Source organism: Mixophyes fleayi, chromosome 6 (genome assembly GCF_038048845.1).
Source record: "Mixophyes fleayi isolate aMixFle1 chromosome 6, aMixFle1.hap1, whole genome shotgun sequence".
Taxonomy (NCBI): Eukaryota; Metazoa; Chordata; class Amphibia; order Anura; family Limnodynastidae; genus Mixophyes; species Mixophyes fleayi.
Window position 1 is genome coordinate 196,520,576 of NC_134407.1, and position 27,787 is coordinate 196,548,362.

General features: G+C 41.0%; 2 protein-coding genes across 2 annotated transcripts in view; one reads left to right on the plus strand and one right to left on the minus strand.

The window, feature by feature from the left end:
* The first annotated feature begins 32 nt into the window (after positions 1–32).
* NAT9 (N-acetyltransferase 9) lies at positions 33–7,730 on the plus strand. Its single transcript, XM_075177890.1, has 7 exons — positions 33–207; positions 1,857–1,966; positions 2,174–2,311; positions 3,844–3,903; positions 3,989–4,083; positions 4,160–4,316; positions 7,567–7,730. The coding sequence occupies exons 1-6, from the start codon at positions 131–133 to the stop codon at positions 4,301–4,303; spliced, it is 624 nt and encodes a 207-aa protein (XP_075033991.1). The 5' UTR covers positions 33–130; the 3' UTR covers positions 4,304–4,316; positions 7,567–7,730.
* An 11,111-nt stretch (positions 7,731–18,841) lies between these two features.
* The window catches only part of LOC142095421 (polycystin-1-like), a 90,658-nt gene continuing 81,712 nt past the window's right edge, over positions 18,842–27,787 (minus strand). Inside the window, 10 exon segments of the mRNA XM_075178367.1 lie at positions 18,842–19,522; positions 20,197–20,496; positions 20,717–20,851; positions 20,939–21,226; positions 21,304–21,472; positions 22,951–23,046; positions 24,798–24,927; positions 25,089–25,207; positions 25,311–25,465; positions 26,878–27,069. Coding sequence (XP_075034468.1) covers positions 18,899–19,522; positions 20,197–20,496; positions 20,717–20,851; positions 20,939–21,226; positions 21,304–21,472; positions 22,951–23,046; positions 24,798–24,927; positions 25,089–25,207; positions 25,311–25,465; positions 26,878–27,069 — 2,208 coding nt within the window. The 3' untranslated portion in view covers positions 18,842–18,898.

Consider the following 27,787-nt stretch of genomic DNA (forward strand, 5'->3'; position numbering starts at 1 on the left):
GGTTTCAGTGAGGAGACAGAGCTGGCGGTGTCGCAATCAGCTGAGGGGGAAGAGCTGGAGGGGTGACGTCACTCTTTACTGGGCGGGGCGTGATGACGCCATCGCCTCTCTGTCTTGCAGGGTCGTCATCATGCGGGTGAATGAGGACACTGTGCTGAGAGGGCAGCGGGTGCTGCTGGTGCCATATGAGCCCCACCACGTACCCAGGTACCAGCATGGTCTAGGAGCACTACAAGCCCCAGCATGTCATGTTTACTGAGTGTGATAGTGATAATGGACTATTTTGCCTTTTTAATACCACACTTGCATAAATGTCATATTTTAAAGCCCAGAGAATATATGGATGGTAAGGGGGGAATACAAAAAATGTAGATAAAAAGGAGGATGAGGAGCTGTATTGTGGATTTAATCAGATCTGAAGAACAAGGGGGATGGGGATGGGGATAAGGAATTAGACTTAGTATTTTTTTTACTAATATATATATATATATATATATATATATATATATATATTTTAGCAATAATATTTACTGGGGTTAGCTCTAGATTGGACTTTGCTGTCATGTCCTTGTTCAGACTGTATACATACAAGAAAATTCCCACTTGAAAAATCACCCCAGTTTGCCCAAATCATGACCATTTGAATGCCAGGGCTCTGTGCCAGTAGGCCACACCTCTCTAAGGTGGCAGATGTGTAAGTTGTTGTAATTATATCATTAGTGATATGATTATTGAGAGTAACAAAGTGGGGTTAACTGCTCAATTATGTTAAACAAAAATGTTAAAATAATTATATATTGCATGGTGCTAAATTAGTGTGGTGTGGAGCTTAAGTATTAATTAGGTATTCCGTTACAAAAATTTATATAAAGTGTGTCGTGTATTATATATACCAGACAAACAGTACTAAGTTTCCTTTGCTGTTTGCCACTAACATGGCAAAGTATTGGGGTCCCTCTGCCAGTAGCATCAGGCTGTTTTCATGCTATTAGCAGTGCAGCAGTGCAGCAGTCAGCAGTCAGCGTGTCTCCCAGACATAGCATAAGACAGTTAGCCTGAAAAGCATCAGGCTTAGCCCTCTAGGGGTGGCCCCCCAAAAAATGATCTGATCCCCTCACCTATAGAGTTCCGGTCCAATGCTGAATATTGCTGTGACCCTTCTGGTGCCCCTGCCCGTTGGGTACTTTTTTTTAAAAAAGTGTAATTAGAGTGTCAAACTATTGGGTACTACAAGTGCCAGCATGCACTGACAATACAGCACGCGCTTAGGCACAAGTGTGTGCTTGTATTTGTAGTGCAACAGTAGTGTCCAATAAAAGTGGTCCCCAATAAACACTTTAATATAATCTTCTTTCTCTCTTAGTCCGCCATAGTCCCTTCATCGTCACCATTTATTTATATAGCGCCACTGATTCCGCAGCGATGTACAGAGAACTCGCATCAGTTCCTGCCCCATTGGAGCTTACAGTCTAAATCCCCAACATACACACACAGGTTAATCTGATAGCAGCCAATTAACCTACCAGTATGTTTTTAGAATGTGGGAGGAAACCGGAGCACCTGGAGGAAACCCACGCAAACACGGGGAGAACATACAAACTCCTCAATAGGAAGCTTTGGAACGAGACAAGTAGAGAAACAATGTGCAGAGTGGTCATTAACACATTACACTTCAATTTAGATTTACTTTAGTTTTTAGTCGTTTAATAATAGAACCCAACATGTTAATATGCAGAGGATAGAATAGGTGCACAGGTGAGGGCTGTGTGAATGCTCATCGCTAACATTCTGTTTATCTCTTCAATCTGTTTCCCTCTATTCCCATAACATTGTCATCTTACATCTTGTGTTCTCAGGTACCATGCGTGGATGAAGTCTGAGGAGTTGCAGAAACTGACGGCCTCCGAGCCTCTGACACTAAGCCAGGAATATGACATGCAGCGCAGTTGGAGAGAGGACAGTGACAGTGAGTGACAAGGCAGTGGGTGGACAGGCACGTGTCAGTACTGTTTCTAGCCTACGATCCCTAACAGATTAACTATTCACACATCGACTTTTATGTGACTGGTCCTCACTCACGTCTGTCTTCTGTTACACATATTTCTAGCTCTGAGACATAGGTAGTGGAAGTTTGCAGTGCAGCACCGTACACTAATGATCCATCGCTTTTCAGAGTGTACCTTCATCATACTGGATGCAATACAATGGGATCAGGGATACCCAGAAGAGCAATGCATGGTGGGAGATGTTAATCTCTTCATGGTTGATCCAGAAAACCCAGCTTTAGCGGAGATTGAAATCATGATCGCAGGTAATCTTCCCTTGCACTAAGTTTTAACTGAAATTTTAACCCTACAAACAGGAGTATGGTTTGGTCTTGCGAAATATAGATTTGGACAATTGGCGGTACACTTTATACATATCCAATGCTTACGTCACATACACTTATGCCCATGTGTATAACCATTTGTAAAATACGTAGTCGCTATTAGGCAATAAAACTTCGAAAAGCTCTCTAGTACAGGAGAAAGAGCTCCCCGTCTCACATATGTGAAAAAAATAGCATAAACAAGCACATAAAGCATAATATATACATGTGCAACAAAGACAGCACCTTTCAGTGTAAGCTGAGCATTTGCAAACAACCAATCACAGCGGTTGGCTATTGCTGGCGACCATCATCATTCGCTATTTGCACCTGTCCTTGACAAAAAAAAAGGACCCTCCCTCCAAAAGGTGACAAATGTTGCTTTCTAATTGGTTGAAAGTTTCAATCGGATATATTTTCCCATAGCCCCTCGTGTACCTGGTTGATATTTCTGTCCTTTGTCATCATCCTTTTATTTATTTTTCCTGGCATCACATTATAACGCTGAGCGCAAGGACAGAGCTGAGCTGCCCAAACTGTCTCGCTCATGTTTCTCCTGCCTTCCATAGACTTCAGTATAAAATGTTTACACTTGGCTATCTGAAAATTAGAAGGTAGATAGAAACTTAACATAAATTAAAGCACCGTTCAGCATAAAGATTTGTTGAATCTAAATCAGATTGTTCACCTGTAAGTGTCAGTCTATCAGTTATGAGCTCATCAGCTGGAGAGAATTAAATACAATGCATTTTTAGTGTACTATAAACTCTGCTTTATTAGTTACAAGTCCCTATCTATATAGCAAAAATCACGTATATCAGAAAACTAGGCCCCAAAAGGTTTTAACCACTCATGTTCCCTTTACACAGATGTTACTACATTCTCTCATTATCACACAGGAATACTCCCCAGGGGGGTTGGTTTATCTCCTGTCTGCTATGTCCAAGGTTATAAGCATAGCCTTGCAAATAATGAATTACTCCTACAAAACAGGTGCATATAATCTGTCTTTAAGCTATGACAGAACAAAAAGTTGTGCCTGCTGAGCATACAAGTCTACAGCAAGTCCACAATATATATATTTTAGTTTATTTTTTCAGTTCAAAACTTTATTTCTAGCATAAAAGATTGTTGGTATCCACACAGCACTCCAGCCAGTAAAGCACTCTGATCCCAGCGGCAGGAAATTTGTAATACTGGTCTACTGTATACACATCTATCACTTGTAAATAGATATGTACCAACCCACGTAGCTTCCCTGTCACTTCAGTATGGACTGCTCTATTTAGCTGGACATTTAAGTTATGTATAATTATATTCTAAGCAAAAGTGGATCCCTCTTAAGAGAGAAATATACATCACACAGTTAAAATGTATACAGTTTCATGCATTTTGTGGTAATTTGAGCCAATCTGAGTTCTGATAGTTGTTTTTTCTGTGCCATTTACCCATAATCCTCTTTTCTGGTATTCTAGATCCCAAGTTCCGGGGCAAAGGGTATGGTGAGGAGTCTGTTCGGCTCATGTTATATTACGGTGAGTCTTGTGGAGAATCACTCTTTGGTACCTACTGAAATATCCTCAAGGTCATAGTGTTGACCTCCAATATTATCATTTACAGGTGCTACAACTTTGGGAATCTCCACCTATCAAGCTAAAATAGGACAAGAGAACACAACAAGTGTGCGGTTATTCAGTAGACTGCACTTTGAGGAGGTGAGGGATTCTACCTGACCTGTCCACAAGGCCTATGTCAGCCGCAGTCATTGCAGACTTTGCTTTCTGTTGTCAGGTATCGCTGAGCACAGTATTTCAGGAGCTGACTCTGCACTGGAAGGTGACCACGGCCGAGAGGCTGTGGCTGCTGGACGCAACTCCTGTTACAGTGGAGACCTATAGCAAAATGAAACGGAGCGGCACAGAATTAAGGGATTAGTATTTCTCATTAGGTGAGTGACACAGATATAAGGTATATGTATAGTTGTGTCAGAGCTTATTAACCCTTCAGTATTGACTGTATCCTTCTATTAATTTTAACCATTATCTGATTTTTCCCTGTCCTAATGGTACAAAGGGAATATAAAATAAATGGATTAAGCAATTGGCCAAAATCTGTTATTTGGTTGTTGTTTTTTTTTTATTTATCTTTATGGGCTATTATTATTATTATTATTATCTTTGACTTATAAGGCGCCACAAAGGGTCCGCAGCGCCGTACATTACATATACAGAAAACAGAACCAAGACACAACATGATACACAAATATATACAAACGCAGGTGCATGGGTAAAGCAAATCAGATTATATCTGACAGATAGTGAAAGGGATGGTAGAAATCAGCAGGAAAAAGGCCGAAGCTTAATAAAACAGGTAAAACAGGGCTAGGGAAGCAGGCCAAGAGGTACAGAGGGTAAAGGAACAGTAGAAGGAGCACACAAGGAAAGAGGGCCCTGCTCCTGAGAGCTAACAACCTAAAGGGAAGGGGGAGACACAAAAAAGGGTGGTACTAACTAGGGTAGAGAGCCAGGACAAGAGAGTTAGGAGGACTGATAGACTTGAATAAAGAAATGAGTCTTAAGAGCACGCTTGAAGCCTTTGAGAGTAGATGCTAACCTGATGGAACGTGGAAGATTGTTCCACAGCAGGGGAGCAGCCCGGGCAAAGTCCTGAAGATGAGAGTGAGAAGAGGTGATCAGTGAAGTAGTGAGGCGGCGGTCAGAGGCAAAGCGGAGGGGGCGGCTAGGAGTGTAGGTAGAGATGAAATTGGAGATGTAGGGAGGGGAGGATTGACTAAGAGCTTTAAAGGTGAGGGTGAGGAGTTTAAATTTAATTCTGTAGGGTATGGGGAGCCAATGTAGTGACTGTTGGAGGGAGACCGCAGAGATAGAGTGGCGGGAGAGAAAAATGAGGCGGGCAACAGCATTGAGGATAGACTTAAGAGGGTCAAGGCGAGAATCAGGTAGGCCAGAGAGAAGAAGGTTACAGTAGTCAAGGCGAGAGATAATAATCGAGTGAACAAGGGTTTTCGTGGCTTCCGTGGTGAGAAAGGGACGTATCTTAGATATATTCCGAAGGTGGAAGTAGCAGGATTTAGAGAGGGACAGAATGTGAGGCGTAAATGAGAGGGAGGAATCAAGGATGACCCCAAGGCATCAGACTTGGAGGACAGAAACGAGGGTAGTGTTATTAACAGAAATAGAGAGGGGGAGAGGTGGGAGAGTCCTGGCAGGGGGGAAGACTATAAGCTCGGTCTTGGAAATATTGAGTTTAAGGAAGCGTTGGGACATCCAAGATGAGATGGCCGAGAGACAGGAGGAGACACGAGACAGAAGGGAAGGGGAGAGGTCAGGGGATGAAAGATAGATTTGGGTATCATCAGCATAGAGGTGGTACTGGAGGCCAAAGGAGTGGATGAGGACACCAAGGGAGGAGGTGTAGAGGGAGAAAAGCAGGGGGCCAAGAACGGAGCCTTGAGGAACGCCAATGGGTAGGGGAAGAGGGGGTGATGTAGAATCATGAGTAGAGACTGAGAAGGAGCGGTTGGTGAGGTAAAAGGAAAACTAGGAGATGACAGTGTTACATAGGCCTAAAGATTTGAGAGTTTGCAAAAGGAGTGCGTGGTCAGCGGTATCGAAGGCAGCAGAGAGGTCAAGAAGGATAAGAATGGAGTAGTGCCTATTGGATTTAGCGAGGAGAAGGTCATTAGTGACCTTAGTGAGGGCAGTTTCAGTGGAGTGGAGGGGGCGAAAACCAGATTGGAGCGGGTCAAGTAGTGAGTGAGAGGAAAGAAAGGAGGTGAGACGGTTGTAGACAACCCGTTCAAGGAGTTTGGAGGCATAAGGGAGGAGCGAAATATGGCGGTAATTAGAGAGAGAGGCGGGATCAAGGGACGGTTTCTTGACTATGGGGGAGACAAGAGCATGTTTAAAAGAGGAGGGGAAGATTCCAGAGGAGAGGGAGAGGTTGAGGAGGTGTGCAAGGTGGGAGCAGGCTTCGGGAGGAGGTGGGAGGGGATTGGGTCCTGTGTGCAAGTGGAAGGGGGAGAGGAAGAGAGAAGGGTATGGACTTCATCTGCAGATACCGGAGTGAAGGAAGAGAAGGAGGGTGAGCTAGCTGGAGGGGAGGGGAGAAAGGAGATAGCAGCAGCAGAGGAGGGTGAGAAGGGGGACAGAATGGGCATGGAGGGGGGAGGGGGTGGGGTAAGGAGGGACTGCTGGGAGATGTCATGACGTATAGACTCAATCTTGGAGGAGAAGTGGGTAGTAAAGTCGACAGCAGAGAGTGTGGTGGGGGAGGGGAGAGGAGGGAGTTGAAGGTGGCAAAAAGCCGACGGGGGTTGGAGGATTGGGAAGAAATGAGAGCTTTGAAGAAAGATTGTTTAGAGAGGGAAAGGGCCGAACTATAAGAGGCAAGCATGAACTTGAAGTGGAGGAAGTCAGCATGAGTGCGTGACTTTCTCCAAATTTTGCTCCATGTTCACTTTGTTGTCAAACATAAAGGTTCACATACTTTTAATAACTTATGGATGATCTTTGGTAGCAAACATTCCTGGCTGCATAGTGACTTAGTGGGCTTGTTGATACATTTTCTATACAGAAGTCCTTCTGCTCATTATGTGTATACATTTCCTTGCATATACTGCCCTCCTCTGGTCATAATGCAACATTTCATGTCCTCTTGCAAAGGGAGAAAAGTCTTCTGCTCTCTTCTATTCTGCAATAGCTCATAGCATAATAATGTTTGTGTATATGTGTATGCTGCAAGGAACGAGCTATCATAAGGCCATTTACCTTATGTGATACATTATTGGTAATGTCCAATCATGATTAGGATATTGTATGGCTCTCTTGTCCAAACTAGTAGCTTTAGTTCAGGAAATACAAGTACCTGTTGGATTGACCAATCACAACTGTGCTTACCCCTCCCCTAACATCCCCAATTTGGTGTTTTGGCGCCCATACACGTCCCTGACTTAGTAGATTTTTTTGTTATACATGAAGACTTTACCTAAAGTCCTATACAACATCTGTTGTTGCGTTACTTGTAGCGATGATGTTTGACTGCCTACCCGCTTTAACAACAGGAATTCTCGCCATATTACCTCTGTAACCTTCTTGTTTAGCCACAGTAGCTGTGTCTTTTTTTTTCAGTGCCGTTGGGTACAAATACCATGCTTTCAACCTTTTTTATATTATTAGGGAGCGCAATGGGTGTGACTGAAGAACTGTTATCTCTGGAAGAAGCTGAGAAGTTGGCATGGGATCATAAATGTTACATCATACTTGCAGACAGAAATGTAACATTATGCTATGCGTTCTAGCATGGAAAGTGTACTTACAATTAAAGTCTGTTTCATATTGGGTTTATGTTTGATTTATTCCTGTATGACGGTTGCAAGAGAAGTTGTTCTTTTCCCAGTTTTTCAGAGTTATTCAACTATTGTTTATTTAACCATTCATAGTGGCAGATTCAATTAATCGCAAGGTTTATTGAATCTGGCTTGATTCCTGGCTGCCTACCTTGCTGGCTAATACGGTACTAAAATCCCAGATTACTTTCCCTAACATGTCTATGGGACGCGAGGGAAAATGAGCACTGATTTTGGTAAACTTTCCTGCAAAACATGTTTTTAAGAAACTAAAGGGAATTCAATTGACCACAATGTGTCTCCGCGTACCGTTTCGGAGGCACCTTATGGCCAATTAAATCCCCCCCCCTCTATAGTTTCTTAAAACATGTTTTCCACCTAACGTTTTGATGGTTATAACAGTTCACAGAGAAGTTCTCATCCTGCTTGCTAAGTTTGACCTAGTTGCATGTAGTTGTGTCATTTACAAATAATATACACAAAGGTTTACTTAAACTTGTTAAAGATTGTAAGATATAAGTAAGGAAAATTGGATGAATCCTGTTGTTCATGGTCATGTTGAAAGACCCGATCACATGGCGCCCAACCTGTGCGATTGTGCAGTACCCACTACTGACTGCAGTCATTGATCAGTTATTTGTCCAGACAGAAGACAAGATTGGGTTTATCTATTTTGTAATCATAGTTGGAAGCCCCACATTAGGAGATTTCAGGATAAATTTGCCTACAAAAGAGTGTTAAGCCAGTTTAAAGGTGGTGTTAATGTTTGACAACTCATCAGACCATTTTTCTTAAAGGCTCTTTGGTATGTTTGACACTATTTACAGATATATGCCAGCAGATTGAAAACCCATCTAGATTGATGGGACAATCTAACATAAATTGGATTTTGGTGATGGTAAGATGCAAGTCGAACAAGTAAATCACAATTTTCTACAATGTAAAAGGATAGAGGTTTACATACCAAGCTCTAGAAATTATTTACTAATATAGATTGAAGGGAAAGATGTTTTTAATCAATGTAGAATAAAGATAGATTCCTGGCAACATCTCACAGCTCTAAGGGTATATTTACTTTTCCATCATCGTCATAATAAAAAAAGCTTGTCTGTAGCTGAGAACCATCTCGTTTTATCACTTAACACACACACATCACATCAATTAACACACTCTTCGTGTCTGACTGTGCGCATCACAACCATTAATATAAGTCACTGCTAGGCTTCGCTGAAGTTAATGGGCCTGATTCACATTGAAACGCAAGTTGTGGTTTAAAAAAGAGCACAGAACTGTAGACTGGTTCTGTCCGTATTCATATCCAAGCGGATCTCAAAATGTGCTTCCGTCTGAATCTGGGTGTAAGTACACGGCCTTTACAGTACTTGTCGTATGTTAACAGACCGTATGCGCACAAGCATATGTGCTGTATACAATACCATCAGAACACATACACAATCATCTATATTATAAAATAAATGAACAAGCAGTACAATCATTAATAAAAATATGCTTGGGGGGGGTATTCAATTGTTTCTTTTAACGCGCTAAAACAAAAAAAAACGAGCGCTCGAAAAAAACTTCATATTATACGGTAATTTTGCGCGCGTAAACAGTTAATACGGTAATTACTCGCTGCCAGCGGGCTGAATTTCAGCTCGCTGCTCAGGGAGCTGCGAGATGAAATTTAGCGAGTAATTACCGTATTAACGGTAATATTTTTAGAGCGCTCGGTTTTTTTTGTTTTAGCGCGTTAAAAGAAACAATTGAATACCCCCTTGGTTTTAAAAAATATTTTTTTATAGAAAAAATATATATTTTTTACATTAAATACATAAATCAAGATGTTCTTAATGCATACTGTACATATAATGAGATTTTATGGTCTATCATACTTGCATACTCATGTTCTGTGCTAGCTAGTGGCATGCATACGTGCACTTTACATTCAAAGACTAGGCCGTCAGTCATCACTAATGAGTTGGCACTTACACCTGCAAATGATAAGGCTAAAACAAACGTAGTTAAGAGAAACCCAGGATTTGAATCTTCTGCAATTGTGAACACACCTTACTGTACATTGCCTACTTCCGTCCACCCCATCCATCCCCCGTTCCGCCCTTCAAGACCTATGCAGTCGTAGTTGTCATTTGCATTTGGGTATGAATTGTATAAGGTCTGTTCATGAGCATGCACAGAACTACTTCGCGTAAGATGCGACATGCAAACAGATTCAAGGCAAAATATATCTATATATAAGACTATATCACTAGTAGAAAATAATTTGATAACACAGTGGTCAACATGGTTCCATGAAGGACTGGTCTTGTCAAACCTATGTATTGCGAACTCAATCTTGGTATTGCCGTTGTTGTGATCTAATTGGTCTGTGAAGGAATTCAGTACTCAACATTTTATTTTCTTACGGCATGAAATCAAAGTGAATTTATTTGGAAATTCTTACCACTGATCAACACAAAATGCTCGATAATATCCACAAAAAAAATATTTTTTGTATTGATCAATTACAAATACAAACAAACAAACCATAATTGATTACATACATGTTCAACCCCTCTACTAACACACAAATAAACTCTGGAGCCATCTTCTGTCCTTAGAGGTCATGTGATTGATTGGTGTTCACTTGTATAGAATTAAAGGGCATTAATTTATCTTTAAATATACCTGTTTATGGGAGGTTCCACAGTTGTTTTTAATGCATCTAAAAGATCAAAGAGCGCTCAAGGCAAATCCAAAAAAAGGATATTGAAAAGCATTGTTCAGGGAAGGCTATAAGACTATTTCAAAGACTTGTACAACATCCAGTGGACAAGTTCACCGTAAAGAGATGGAGATAATATTGCACAACTATGAGTTCTAGAACAGGCCGTCCTCCAAGCTGAGCATCCGTGAGAAGGGTGTTTGTTAGAGAGGCGTATGGCAACTAACAGACATGGGGGTAGATTTACTAAAGGGCAGCGTTCTCCTAGTGGTTTAAAAACCGTCACATCTACTAAAAGCCAATCCTCCAGGAAAACAGCTGAAAACCAGTTTCCCAAACCAACACTTTACAGATCATCCCGATTTTTACCATGATCAAAATACAGTCAGATTTACTAAACTGCTGTTTAACAAACCGCCAGGAAAACCAGCCAAAACAAAGGAGCTGGTTGGGAGAGGCGAGATTGCTTTTTCTTTCCGTTTCTGCGACTTACTGTTTAGAGTGTTAGTACTGCGACTGGATTTTTGTACTTGAAGCTCCCAGGAGATGTGCACAGTCCGTATTGCACCCTGTCATTCTCTGTATTTTTTCCTGTTTGTTTTATGTGAGCAAATTTATGACAGTTTTACAACAAGTTACAAAACACCTAGAGCCATAAGCATCTTGCTTAAGAGGTAAGAGCAAGTAAGCTTTAAACATTGCACAACCAACATGACCAGCTGCAAGCTTTGCAAACAATATATCAAGAGCAATGAACATTTTGCAAAAGAGCCAAAAACGCTGATGACTATAAACGCTGTTTTGGCACACACACACTAAGCTAAACACGGCACGCAACTCAGCTGCCCATCACAACAAGCTATAAACACTAAGAGCTATATACATTTTGCAATAGAGCTACAAAACTCTGGGCTATAGATATTATAAACATACCACCAGCTATAAACAGCGGGAGCTATATACAACACGCAACAGAGCTATAAACCAACCAGAAGAGCATTTTCCCACAAGCATATAAGTTACTGACTGATACCTGATACATTTATCTTGAAAAACATCCACATAGCTCTCCCGACAAGGACTACTGATACAATTGCACAAAACCACTGACCTGAACAAGGTGAGCCTCTCTCCCTCTCTTCTCTCCTAAGAACCCCACAAGCACCCAACACTGAGATTTGACCACCCTAAAGAAAGTCCAAATAAAGACCTCCAGCAAAAGGACATCCAAGGTACCAAGCTACCATCCATCTCAACATCCAAGGTACCAAGCCACCATCCATCTCAACATCCAAGGTACCAAGCCACCATCCATCTCCACATCCAAGGTACCAAGCCACCATCCATCTCAACATCCAAGGTACCAAGCCACCACCCATCTCAACATCCAAGGTACCAAGCCACCATCCAACTCAACATCCAAGGTACCAAGCCACCATCCATCCCCACATCCAAGGTACCAAGCCACCATCCATCTCAACATCCAAGGTAACAAGCCACCCTCCATCTCAACATCCAAGGTACCAAGCCACCATCCATCTCAACATCCAAGGTACCAAGCCACCATCCATCTCAACATGCAAACAAACAAGACTAACACATCAACCAAGTAAGCACACTCCCTGTCATTGGCTCCATAGCAAAGCAAAGGATGTTATTAAAAAGATTTTAGGTGGAACCAGATCTGGAGGAAGAAGTGCATGGCATTATAGCACTGCTTCCAGTCAATGCTGTCTAATAGAAGGCCAAGTAAAAAGAAATAACTGAAGATAAAGTGGTAAAGAAACTGATGTCATGTAAAAGAATGACTTATAAAGGAAAACAAAATGCATGTGTAATCCAGGACTATGGCAGTTGGGTAACTCACTGTCTGGGACAAATGGGAGCATATTTAGGTGTGGTGATTCCCAGAACATTGCAAGTTGTAGTGTCCGGCTTGTTCACATGCAATAAGGAGACTAGTTTTAGTGAATTATTAAAGAAGTGATTATAAAACTGGCCAGCAGCAAACATTTAAGTCACGGTAATAGCACATCTCAAAGTCATTCTAGGAAGACATGTTATATATGGTAAACTTATTAAACCTCTAGTACAGAGGTTCCCAAACTGTCCAGCTCCCAAGGCCGGTAGTAAGTAAGGCGGGGGCTACTTGGGATTTTGGCTTAGGGATGCCTTGAACAAATTATAGAGACCCTAAGGGTGCCTCAAAATGAGAACGTTTGGGATCCTCTGCTCTAGTCCATGCTTCCCACTATAGGTGATACAGGTCTATGGTCTCTTATCTGGAAACCTGTCATTTAGAAAATAAAGAAAACTGGAAAGGTAAATAATTAAACCATTTGCTGCTGCCTAATTAATAATGTAGTACACACAGATATGATCAGTAGATGATACTATCTACAGGGACTATGAAGAGCTCTGCTATGCAATTTAATTAGGAGTGGAAGGTCAGACTCGGTGCAGGGAAACACAACAGTCATTTTTAAATACCATTTTTAAAAGTGAAACAAATAAATTGATATCCTTTGGCGCTGGGTAATCTGTGCAATAATAATAAGTGTGCTACCAATTTACCTCCTGCAGATGTGTTAGTCTGCGAAAATACAAAAATGTCAAAATAATAGATCACAGCGCTGGAGATGTAATTAGCGATGAACAATACAAATGAGTCTTCGGAAAGTTAAAAAACTACAGCACATTTTAATTAAGGAATATATAAAAAAAAATATAAATACAAAACAGCAACTAACTGTGTCTTGTATATCAAGTAGACAACAAAGGACAAGATAATACAATTACTTGTATAAACAATTAATTCAGAAAAATTCCTTACAAGTGGGAAAACAGTGTCACAGCGCTTCAACAGAATTTATGATCTACAGATTAAGGCTGGGTACACACTACAGGGTCTTCACCTGATTTTCGGGCCAATCACACAATAAACGAGCGTTAGGTCCAATATCGCATTAGTATGTATGCTGCAACGATGAACGATTATCGTTCAAAGCACATAATATCGTTTGATTTAATTTTTAAAACCAAACTACAACTTGTTTGCGAAGGGGGCATGGTGTGCGCGCCACGAGCGCGCACACACAAGTACATTGACCAACTGCGCATGTGCAGTACATACAGTGCACACGCCAATCGGCACATGCATGGCCACACTACAACTGCGCATGCTCCGTCGGTGCATGCACAGTTAAATGAAAGAACCCCACTCAAGTTGGCACGTACACAGTGGGGAGAGACACAAGGGGTATATAAATAACTGATGATGAAGATGATGATCACCCCTGGCCCACACACACCTGGCCACTGGGGATGCTTGGAGTTCCCGGGTCTGGACTATAAAAGCCAGACCCAGGACTCCCCCTCTCTCTACTGCCTGCCTGCCCCTGGACAACGAGCATACACTACACTACAGAAAAGGATAGGAATACATTATACTACAGAAAATATACGCTACACTACAGAAAAGGATAGGAATACACTACACTACAGAAAAGGACTCTTTACTACAGGAACGTTACCTACGTTGCAGACAAAGAATTGGATACAGTATATAAGGATTTGAGAAGTATCATTGATAATATATATATATCTATAAAGCTATATGTATTTGTAATGTTGATTTAACTATTTATATACATATAACTGTGCAGCTATTGTCTGATATCTGTGATAGTTAAATCAATATTATAAATACTAATTCTTACTAAAGATACATATGTAAAGAAAATAGTGCAAGGATAGTGTAAGGAAAAAAGGTGGTGAACCTAGTGTTAATTTTATATTGATATACTATCATATGTTGAACAACGTTATGATATATGTGTGAACTGTGAATGCAGGGTTTTCTGTGTTAACAGTAAAATACTTTATAAGGTATTTTTAATACTGAATAAGGCAACATTATTTAAGGAAAAGTGCATAAAAGTGTGAGTTTATAACGAGTGTATCTGAGAATAGAATAAGAGGGTAGCGTGTGCAAATACATGTGCCCCCCTCCCTTTTCGCCATAAACGCGCCCCCTGTCCCTCATCACGGTACATTCCCCCCACTCCCTCGTCATAGTAAATCATCATCATCATCATTTATTTATATAGCGCCAGCAAATTCCGTAGCGCTTTACAATTGGGGACAAACATTAATAAGACAAGACTGGGTAATACATACAGACAGAGAGGTAAGAGGGCCCTGCTCGCAAGCTTACAATCTATAGGACATGTCCCCCCCCCCCCCCAATCGCAGTAAATGTCCCCCTCTCCCCTCCCCGTATTCACAGTGAGCATCCTCCTCCACAGTTAATGTCCTCCTTTCTCTTCCCAATCAAAGTTATTGTCCCCCTCTCCCCCCCAATCACAGTTAGTGTCCCCCTCTCCACCCTATCACAGTTAATGTCCCCCCCTCCCCTCCCCGCATTCACAGTGAACATCCCACTTCCCCCCTCCACAGTTAATGTCCCCCTCTCCCCCCCAATCACAGTTAGTGTCCCCCTCTCCCCCCAATCACAGTTAGTGTCCCCCTCTCCACCCAATCACAGTTAATGTCCCCCTCTCCCCTCCCCGCATTCACAGTGAACATCCCACTTCCCCTTTCCCCCCCCAATCACAGTTAGTGTCCCCCTCTCCCCCCAATCACAGTTAGTGTCCCCCTCTTCACCCAATCACAGTTAATGTCCCCCTCTCCCCTCCCCGCATTTACAGTGAACATCCCACTTCCCCCCTCCACAGTTAATGTCCCCCTCTCCCCCCCAATCACAGTTAGTGTCCCCCTCTCCCCCCAATCACAGTTAGAGTCCCCCTCTCCCCCCAATCACATTTAATGTCCTCCTCTCCACCCAATCACAGTTAATGTCCTCCTCTCCCTTCCCCGTATTCACAGTGAACATCCCCCTTCCCCCCTCCACAGTTCCCCCTCTCCCCCCTCAATCATAGTTAATGTTCTCCTCTCCCCCCCCCCTCCCCAATCACAGTAAATGTACCTCTCTCCCCTCCCCGCATTCACAATGGTGGGAAGGGGGCATCCAACCTAAACTCTGAATCGCAGTGTAAGAACAAAGCTGCCCGGATTTAGTCTGCTACATACAGAAGCAGCCAGTATTTACCATGCATGCCTGCAAAGAAATGTATCTGCACATTTACATGTTTAGCTGAATGTGCTCTTCAATGTAAATGAGGCCCATAATATCTAATGATGTCCACAAGTTTTGCAGCATTTGTTTTCTACAACTTCATCTCCAGATGCCGATGTCACAAGTCATTAAGTGAGTTGCTGGGAAGGAAAGATACAACTGTGCCAACATCACAAAGATGCCAACTTGCAATGTGGCAAAGATACAATGGGCTAGATTTACTAAGCTGCGGGTTTGAAAAAGTGGGGATGTTGCCTATAGCAACCAATCACATTCTAGCTGTCATTTTGTAGAAGGTACTAAATAAATGAAAGCTAGAATCTGATTGGTTGCTATAGGCAACATCCCCACTTTTTCAAACCCGCAGCTTAGTAAATCTAGCCCAATGTGTTAATTTGGGACTTTACTCAAGATTCATGACGACATAAGGACCCTTTTGAAAATCCACATAAGTTACATATTTAAATCCACACTGGTGAAACCACCACTTTGACCAAACTTTTATTTCCAAAGGTCACATGACATGTGCCCACTCCTATAAGAGAAGGTACGTCTGCCAAATCGGCTCTTTAAAAATGGTGATTCACATAAAGTGTTTCCCGTTAATATTGGGTGAGACAAAGGGCAGGAATCTGTCACATCACAACCCCTTCCCCACCGCAAGATGAGGACCGTTCACTGGTCACCCATGCAGGCCTAGACATGTATAAATTTAAACTGTTGTTATTCTTCCTAGTGAGTATGTCACCCAACATCCCGTCGTCACTGACAGGCACTTTTATCGTAATTTCCAAGAACGTTTACAACCTAGAGGCAATAAATAATCATGTTACAATTCATTATAGTAAGGATTGTACATTGCTTTTCTCTAGATCATTAGCTTGATGAACAATTAATATTGTTAAAAGGAAGCTGAACGTGAGGTGGTAAAAAATATCATCATCATCATCATCATCTATTTATATAGCGCCACTTATTCCGCAGCGCTGTACAGAGAACTCATTCACATCAGTCCCTGCCCCATTGGGGCTTACAGTCTAAATTCCCTAACATACACAGAGCGAGAGAGAGAGAGACTAGGGTCAATTTAGATAGCAGCCAATTAACCTACTAGTATGTTTTTGGAGTGTGGGAAGAAACCGGAGCACCCGGAGGAAACCCACGCAAACACAGGACAAACATACAAACTCCACACAGATAAGGCCATGGACGGGAATTGAACTCATGAACCCAGTGCTGTGAGGCAGAAGTGCTAACCACTAAGCCACCATGCTGCCCCATGGGGTGGAGGCAAAGCATAAGCATAATTATTTGTTGCAGCACGATTATAATTTAAAATTGGTGCCTCACAATCACAAAACCTCAATTGATTTCCTAGATCTTACTCATCATAATGGGGTTCTCGTCACATTCACCTTCATAAAGAAGGTGGATGTGACTAATTATTTACATTATGTCAGTGCCCGCTATAGAGCGTAGAAAACAAAATTCCCAAAGGGCATCTAATTTGTTTAAAAAGGAACCTTTTTTCATGATGCAAGCGGAGGAAATGCTAGCCAGTTTTGAAGGCCTATGACAAGGTCCAGACAATGGATAGGAATATGTTGCTAAAAGTCCCGGAAATAAATAAGTGGAAATAGAAAATGCCCCAGACTCTCTTAATGTAGCATTTGTGTCCAAATATCATCGGATGTCCCATGAGTTCACGCGTGTTTTCATAAAGTATTACCCCATTCTGAAACAGGATTCAACTTTGAGCTCTAGCTTTCCACAAAATCCTAAAATTGCCTTTAGAAAATGGAAAGATCTAAAACAAAAAAACTTTTGCCCCCTAGGGGTAAATTTATCAAGCTGCAGGTTTGAAAAAGTGGAGATGTTGCCTATAGCAACCAATCAGAATCTAGTTATCATTTATTTAGTACATTCTACAAAATGACAGCTAGAATCTGATTGGTTGCTATAGGCAACATCGCCACCTTTTCAAACCCGCAGCTTGATAAATTCACCCCATAGTCTTTTAAAACTGAGCCAGAGGAAGGAACAGGGATCCATTGATGCAAGTAGAACCACAAGAGCCCTTAAGACCAGATTTATGGAACACAGGCACAATATTTCTCATGAAGCGCTTAATCATAGCGTTCCACACCATTTATTACCCCATCACAAGAAGGATGTAAGTAATCTTGTCTTATTTGGTGTTGAAGACATCAAAAATACAATAAAGGGGGGGGGGGGGGGTAGGTTTAAACAACTTTGCAGGTAAGAGGTATTTTGGATACATCAGTTGAACTCATATCGTCATACTATGACCTTTTTAGGTTAAACAGAATGCCCAGTGCAGCAATGATATAATGGTTTAATTAAATAGCATTTTTTAGTGTTTAGCAATATGTGATAGGACTTATATTTTATTATTGTTTAATACATTCAATTTGAGAGTAAGGATAATATAAAGAGATATATTCACTCTGATGTATTCACTGTACAGTTTTGGGGGGCATGATTCAGTCAGAGAGCCTATCCGTTTATGTTCTGTTGATCTGAGCTGAGCCTACTATTTTTGGGCTCCTTTAGTTCTGCGTCCCTCACTGTATAAATATACTAAAAGCTCAAGGATATATACTGTGGCTTCCGAGATATTTTTCATTATAGATTCAGTTTAAATGGTTCTGTTAATATGTAAAGGTTTGCTGATGGTGTACCCCTATAGACTACCTTTCTGACTACTTATATACTTGATCTATCGATTGCTCAATGCCTCATATTTGTAGTCCAACAGGTCCTGAACAAAAGTAAGTGCTGTTATATATTATTTTGACTTTTAAATATAATTTAATATAGTTCAGACATAGTGCAACAAGTAGCAGAAAAAAACCTTTATCCAGAAAGCCTCAAGTCCCAAGCATTCTGGGTAATAGCATATCTGTAAATAATTTGGAAAATTCAAGTCAAGATGGGACATGTGCACATACTAAATTTAGTGAAAAATATGTCACATTTTGGAAGCAAGGCTTTGGTAAAAATATTACCCCCTATTGACACTCATAAAAGTAATTATTACACTCATCCACGACATTGGGGGTTTGAAGCTGTATAATTTTTACCAGCCATTGGTCATCATATGGCTGATATATATAAAATGTGGGTCCCTTCTTCACTGTATGAGAAAGCAACCAGTGAATCTATTAATTTGAAATCAATATATTTATTACAGGTTATGCATATATATGTGTCTTCCTCCTAATAAAAGGAAAAACTATCATGTAGCTTTCATTTTTAATGTCAACAGTAGTCATAATCAGTTCATAGCATTGCATCTCCTGGCTTCTCCGAGTCCCAGGCTCTTCGTTTTCGTGGGATTGGTCGAATCGGATCTTCATTATGGATTCCTGATGTTTCGTGATTGTGGGGCCTTCTCATGGCCAGTCGGGTTTTGTACATACCAGCAGATGAAATGTTTACTGGCAAACCAGCACTATCTGGAGCTCCCCTACGACACAAGCCGTCTGTTTTAATAGTCTTTGATCTCATGTGGGTTAGCGCAGACTCTGAAAATGTGCTGTAAGTCCGTGGCAGCAGAAGTTGCTTATGACTACCCGAGGTGGAGGATATTTCCTTTTGTGACTCTTTGTAAGACTGTTGCTTTTTTTGCCAAAGTATCAACTTTTGCTCCAAAACACTCACTTCTTTGAGAACCGCAATCACTTTATCCATCCTGTCCAAGAGGTCCGTGACTGCCGTAGGAAGATGTTCCACAGCCAGCCCAGGGGAAAGTATAGGCCGAGGGCTGGTTGGAGATGCCAGGACTTCTTGGGGAAAAGAAGAGGAACGATGGGACAGGACGGTCACAGAATGTGCATGGGAGGATATCCGGGAAGAGCGGGTTGAATAAGAACCCAAACCTTCAAATTTCACGGTATGCCGATACTAGATGGGGGGAAACAAGATCACTGGGATATGAGTAGAGATGGCTTGGGGAGTCATTCTATTACATTTATTTAATAAAATATTTCCTTAAGAACATTACATAATGGCAGAGATTCCAAATGAGATCACACAAAATTTTTAGTGTTTAGTTGCATTAAGGAAGTTTATATAATGTGTCTTCATGTTGACAAAACTTGTTGAAAGAAATGGCTTTAAAGAAACATAAACCCATGTTCTTACCAAGATTTTGATCTATGGTATAAAATAGATATCCCTTACCAAGTTTCATATATTGTTCTTTTATTATCAGAGGACCACAGTGCATAAAATTGGCAATGGTAGTTCCTCTCTAATTCTATTTTAGTATTGTAGTGACCCTAAGGCTAGCCTGACCAACTCAGTTCAGGGGCTATGATCAAACACTTGCAGCAGGCGATTACATGGTTATTGAGTTCTGGAAGTTGTTTTATTATATATGTCCCTGATTCAACAGTTGACCTCATCAGCCAATTCTACAGCTCAAGCTATAAGTTGGGCTGTGTAAGTCAGAGCTTGTGTAAAACACTTCATATCAACAAGGATGAATAAATGATCAATTATTCTATACTTTACAGGACACTTATACTGAGTACTGTACATCCTACTTTCTCATTTTGACTTGAGAAATTGCTTACCTCCTTTACTTTGCTGACTCCCAGCCATAGTTTTAACCTTTTGACCAAAAAGTCAATCATCTCATGGTCTTGAGGCTCCAATGCTGGGCGGTAACTCTCAGCTTGGATGGTACGATAGCTGCTTAGCACTGCTCCACACAGAAGTCCTCGGCACACCGCCAACAGGCTGAGCCCCAGTCCAAGACACCATCCTAGCAAGGGGCAATTCTTTAGTACATACTGTAGGCAGGAACCACCCCACAGTAAATGAACGACCGTGGTGCAAGGGATGTTGTGCATTGGCAGTATTACATAGGCTACCTGGGGAGAGATGACAGGAGGGGCAAACACAGAATAGTCATAAAGTATTGCTTTTTGTTGAGTAAACCACCCACATTGTGTTTACGAATACAGTTCTTTGTTTTCGTTTTACTTTAATTCATACAAGAAATGAGTAGAAGTAGTTATTAGAAATTCTGAGGGATACTTCAGAGACGACTTGAATACAGTTACTCACTTTGAGTGCCACCCTCATACTTACCATACTCATGCAATGACTAAGTGCCAGGATTAAGACTGTGATAGGAAACACAAATCCCTGTAGCTCCCTCCTTAACTTCTGGAACGTTTTGCCAAACACGGCCCAACGCCGTACAAAGCGCAGTTGTTGAGCGACCTTCAAAAGAAAAATAAAACAGATTTCTGCCTTGTTCCTACTCTTTGTCTCTCTCTTCTCGTATTGATCCTTCTACTCTAGTCTCACCTTTAGCATAATCAGTAATAACAGGGTGGCAGACAACGCTGCCTGCGTCCGTGATAGCAATGCTATGTCATACAGGCTGATAAATGACCAGGGTTTAGTCTGATATTGATCCATATGGTGTTTTGTTAGCCAAATCCGGCCAACATGCACAAGGCCTGTGGCTGCAGAAGCCAGCCCTATGAGAAGCCGTGTCCAGTGGGGAGAGTAAGATGGGCTCGCAGTACAGACACCAATCAGGGCAGCCAGCTCCGGCCACAAGAAACAGAGAGAGGCAAACAAGAGGGACAACTGGTGGGAGATGGAAAGAGATTGATCAGCTACACAGGTGACATATAAGCAGCTAGCATCCAAGTACTGATACTCACAGCCAATGCCGTAGGCAGGTTAAGACCATGTCTCAGCTCCTGGAGGTGGAACGGGAGGATGGACAGTCTGGACGGGCTGATTCCATGAGCCGAGAGATCCAAGTGGAGGATAGTGGAGATGTGAAGATGAACATCTTTGTGATACTGTGTGATTTCCAGTTGCAGCACGCTGTGAGTTGTAAGGAGATTCGTTATAGTCCGAAAATCTTCCATGGACGTATAATTTAACTTTACGTTTATTTTAGTCCATGGTGAACACATAAAAAGGCAGCTGGCCATAGAGTTCCCTGATCTTAACAGTCACTCTATCAAAACCACACTGTCAACTTCCACCGGAATGCTGGTTAGAGCAGTTTTTATATGGTGGTCATCAGTGGTGGAAGTGGGCTGGTATATGGTGGTACGCCACACCGCCACTTCTAATACTGCTTTGATTGTAAAACTATCACATTCCATTCATATACATTTTCCATACCGCCACTTCTAAATTTCCATTTTTTTTGCGCTGGTGGTCATAAAGATCAATGGGAACCAGTGGATAAACCCCCAAACACACAGTACACTACCAGGACATTGCCCTAAACCAATAACATGTCCCCACACACATGGTACAACCAGACAGCTCTCCTATAAAATCTTTGTATTAAATGTCTGTTCTCTCATTCATAAAATATCAGATTTTACTTATTTTACCAGGCATTATATCCTATTACTACTGTTTGAACAGTTAAACCATACATACCAGGCTGGGACATGCAGCATTCTCAGTTCTAATTTGCAACCCAATAGTCTTTAATATATATAATTGTCACCAGAAGCCACAGGGTCAAATGCTTTTTAAAAACCTAAATATATCATTGGCTAACTCTATACTCCATTCTTCATAAAATGCATTTGTTGGATAAGCTTGGTCTCTCAAAAATCCATGCCTGCTGTTGCTGATATTATTTTCTAGAACATATTTATAAATGTGACCCGTTAATTTAATACTCCTGTGTGGTCTCTTAGATCTGACTCAGACATACACATCACCTCCTTGTCTGTGGCAGAGATTGCTTGAGATCGCGTGTGTCTAAATAGAGATTGGGTGGCCAGTTAGACACAATTGGGTAAATGTATCAAGCTGAGAGTTTCCGCCTGGTTTGAAAAGTGGAGATGTTGCCTATAGCAACCAATCAGATTCTAGTTATCATTTTGTAGAATGTACTAAATGAATGATAACTAGAATCTGATTGGTTGCTATCGGCAACATCTCCACTTTTGAAACCCGCCGGAAACCCTCAGCTTGATACATTCACCCTCAGATCAGAGTGTACATGAGTGTAGTTTAGAGAGTTAAGGAATATAATGCCTAAAAATGTAGTTCTGTGTCACTGGCGTCCTAAGTGTGGGGCAGGTGTCTATGTAAATCATTGGCAGGGAAAGGGTTAAAACACATTTAGCCGCCATTAAACTCAGAGCAAGAGAAGACGAAAAATGAACCCCTTGAGAAATACACAGGACTTGATACATCCTGACATACAAAAGGTTTATAAGCATAAATTACTTTTAAATATCTAATTTTCTCACAGTTTTTAAAACGTGCCCTCCATGTGACCTTGTACTAATCTGTATAGCCAGTGGTTCATACAGCAAATCAGTAGATACCTTTTATCGATCCAGTTTGTGTTGTTCAGGGCTCGGATGATTTTCTGTGTCTTTTCCAATGTGCTACCAAGTTCCTGACATGGATTCTGCCTGCAGCTAGAAATTGTAGTATGTAGTTATTATATTGTACAGTATGTGGACGGGCACATTCAGGGTTGAGAATAGGTTGAAAATAGGAGTTTTATTTAGTACATAAAATTTAGGCTACATATACAGATTAGTTTAAGACACTTGGAGGTAGATTTACTAAAGCTTCTAAAAAGGAAAAGTGGAGGTGTTGCCCATTGTGGAAGTCAAATAATTGGATAAAGTAGGCTAAATTGATTAAGATTTTATAGTGCGATTGCAATTGGTACGCTACGGTAAATAGTGCAATCACACGGGAAAACAACACACACACACACACACTTACATTTACACTTACATTTGTAAATAGTACACATTTAATAAAGTTCTAGCACATATTCTTTTATATTCAAATGTAATAGACTTAGAGATTTAATATAATGTTAAAACTATATAATGGTATCTAACGCTCAGGATATAGGAAATGTATTATGTTTAGTGTCATTTTAATCTGCACATTAGCATCAGGAATCCGCTACTATCGGTGAAGCGATCGCTTCCTGCGATCGCTAGTCATGAAAGGTAAAGGATTAATGCTCAAAAGGATATTGTGTTTGGAATGCAAATAGGTAGGTTTAAACTGGATTAGGTCGGTTCCCTCAGACACATGTGCTCAGCTGTTGGAGTAAGCTGTCCACACCTTATCAGAGAAATCCTTTGAACTGACCTATGATCTGCATTGTACTGGACTGACCTGACCCCTGGACCAATGAAGAAAGACCTTAGCTTATCTTTGTGTACATCATCACTGTTTATTTGTTAACTGAAGCTGCATATAAGATCCCTGGGCCAGTGTTAAATCTCTCTTTCTGATTGCAGACTACAAGCCTGAATATGCACCTGGGCCCAGGACAAGTTTGCGTAATGTAATGTGTTCAGTTTATACTTTCCTGTAAAATGTCATACCTTTTTATGCATCATCATGACTTGCTGTTATCCTGCTATCTTTTGCTATTAAATCTCTTTGTGCGTTGGAACCACAATAGTCGCACTGGACAATATTTATTGGTAGCAACAAAATGAACATTACACCATAGCAACCAATCAGAATCTAGCTATCATTTTCTAGACTGTACTTTATAAATGATAGCTAGAATCTGTTGCTATGGGCAACACCTCCACTTTCCTTTTTAGAAGCTTTAGTAAATCTACCCCTTGATATGATAAGGTGCCTATTGCAAAACACAACAAGCATGTTGAGTACATATAGCGGCGGCACCAGATTCAGAGGACTATATGGGTGGGTAGAACTTATAAGATGCCCTTGGGACATTTTAGGCACTTAGAAAAGTGCTGGATTGTGTTGTTTGTTCTTAAAAAAAGCACTCAATCTGAACAATTGCATAAAATATAAACATATATGTTAATTAATGGAAAGACACACAAGAGGGAACTCAGTAACTTTCCAATAGTTTCCTTGTGTCCAAAATGCTGCGAGTGCCCACTGAGGCTTGGAGACCACCTGTGCATAAGGTCCAGTTTGATCTTGGCAGTGCACAGATAAATAGATATACATGTACATTGCTCATAGACTTCATAAGTTACAATATAAATATATGTTTAATGATAGTTCATAATTAGAGAAAATAAATGTAAAATATTACTTAAAAAATATCTTGGGGCAAATAACACAGATGGAGGTGCCTCTTGTATTGTGCCTCATCAGAACCTAGCACTAATATGTCCTATGCGTCATACGCCAATTATCCTGATTAGCCTACCCAGCATGTGGAAAGTTTGGTTCCGCTGTAAGATTGGTGCAGAGGTCTGCGTGTGCCGAGTTAGTGGCAGGAGATTCTGGTGATATCTTCTTCAAAGAACCGGATTGCGAACGCAAGAGGGAAGACCAACCTGAAACGGCCAATGAAACAAGTCCTAAAATATATCTTGTATTTGAATAACAGCTGTAAACATAGTGTAGGTTTGTTATCTCCTTTGTAAAATACAATTTATATTAAAAAAAAATGACAATGACAGTGGTAATTTATTGTCACAAATGTTATCGACCTCACCTGATGAAGGTAGAGTATTAAGCTGGCACAAACGTGGGGATCCCAACAAGGTCAGTCGAGGGTCACTGTAAAGGTGAGCAGGTAATGTGCTGTCTAGCCAGTGCCATACGTCAGAAACCCTGCAAATACAGAGCGCATCACCACGTGTGGCATGAGGCTATAACTATATCCTCCCTCACCCCTATAGCAGATTGTCTATGATTGTTATCATCATGACTTCACCTTCTGATTGTAGTAAAGTTCCTCTGGGCACCAGCTGCCCTGGTCACAGATTGCTTTATAGCGGAGTGAAGGAGCCGGATATTGTTGTCATGAAAACTGCTTTGAAAATTCATCAGCAGCACCAGAAGAAAGAAGACCATGTACCCTGTACAACTCTGCACATAAAACACATTGTAGTTAAACACATTCAACAGGTTATATATACAATTTGTGATAAAATGTCTCAGTAGGTACTATTCTAAACACACATAATAATATATAGTACTTGAGGTTACTATAGGTTAATAAAAAAATGGGAAGACAAGATGGGCCAAGCAGCTCTTATTAATTTCTATGGTTCTATGTAATATCTGTATCCCATATTCCAATCCTGTAAAATTCCCACACTTATTATGAGAAATCTTAACAACGCTATAAAATTACCCTCTTCCCTTTACTGCTTCTACATCTCTCCATTTAACTTCATTTGTTGGCTTTTCCTTGGATTAAAAAATAATTCCACCACAAGTACAACTTTAGTTTTAGGTGGAGTTCAATCGGTTGCATTGTAATACGGAGTGCTCTCAGAGTTACCCGGGATCCAGCTTCAACTCAGTTTGGTGGGTCCTTTCATGCCAGGCTGTCTATCGATACTCCCCTACTATCATTTTCTGGTTTCAAACACATCGTTCCCCCACCACACTCCTGCATGTCCCATAACCAGCCCTTTATGCACACTCTTTTCTGCTAACCTCTCTTCACACGCAACTAGTTGTCCTCAGAATCTTATTTCCTCAAATATTGTTTGAGTTCCTCAAGTGTTTATTCCCCAGTAACACTGAAACATTATCTTCCTTTCATCTGGTATATTCTATTTTGTTTTACAAAAAGCATTAAGTATTGCTATTGGCTAGTATTGCCCTATGACTAAACAGTCCGGAGGTCTTCTGGCTGACTGAATGACAAAGGTCATAGGTCCTTGGAAATTCTTCAGTACCTGTCGGTGGTCTATGACACTGACCACAATTACTTTGCTCCTTTGGTGTAATGGACAATATCTTATGTTGGTTCTCATCTAGCTCTCTACCTACTCATTCAGAATCTCCTTCAACTTCACTGGTCTTTTTCTTCCATAAGCAGAGTTATAGGTCCTCTTGTCTTCTCCATTGTCCTATGGCATGTTAATCAAGAGTTATGGATTTGTGCCCCATCTCTGATGATGCTGATGACACAAAACTTCTTTCAATTAAGTTGTACGCTCTCTCCTGACTTGCTCCCCAATTGTCCTTCAGAAGACTCTTCAACCCTATTGTCCCTTCTCAGCTTGAACGCCCTCTACCTCCAACTTCACCTATCGAGTACAAAACTACTTATGTTCCTACTTCTTACTAATCTTTCTACACCTGAAATGATAATTTCTGCTAAACACTTTTTATTCCTACAAAGCCCATTGTCTCTTAACTTGAATTTGGAGCTATAATTAGTGTATCCCCAGTGTCCGACTTGTAGGATTTAGATTCAGATGGAAGATACATTACTAACTCATTTGGTTATAATAAAAAATTAAACAAAATATGTCCTGTCTCACCCTGATCATGGTCCTCAGTGCACGCACTCTCCTTGCTTCCTGCTTTGCCTGTTGAAGGCTGAAGCCTCCTGGAGCACGAACTTTGTTTGAACGATCTGATATCTTTTTAACAAGTGGCTCCTCCACCAGCCCCAATCCTTCACTGAGCACCGGAGGGCAGTATAGAGCATAATAAAGCGAGAGCAATACCACCTGCAAGGTCCGAACAGGTGTGAATGTATGAAATAACTGGCAGGAACAGCAAAGAGAATGAAGAAAACAAAACCCAATGATTGTGATGAGATAGAATAGAAGATATGTTAACATGTTTCTTGGACAGATAAACAGATAGAAAACTAGGTCAACCTCTCCATATCCACTCTGAGCATATATATATATATATATATATATATATATATATATATATATATATATATATATATATATATATATATACACAAGTTAACCCGTGCATGATACTCATGCATTCTAGTCAAATCAAGCTACTTAGGGTCTTAAAAAGGTACTTGTCATGCATTTGGGCCTAGCCCAGGCCTCCTCAGGGGAAGAGCGTTACTTCCCGACGCAAGCGCCCTTTTTAATGTGTGTTCATGAGGTAAAATTACCTCACGAAAATTAGTTTGACCCCTCAACTCGTAAATTTAGCCTTTACTACCCCTCCCACAGGGGGAAGGGGGGATGATGGAAGTTAACTGACTTCACTATGTAACCCCTGGGGATGCTGCAGTTGGACTTGAGCACCCAGGGGCTAATAATCACAATTGCATCAGTAAGAAAAGAGATGCATATAGCTATTTACCAGTCAAGGAGAAGGAACTACATCTCCCAGAAAGCTGTTATGAAGAGGGGGCGGAGCCTAAGAAGACTGAGAAACCAGAGGGCGGAGAGAGAGAGGGAGAGAGGAGCATCC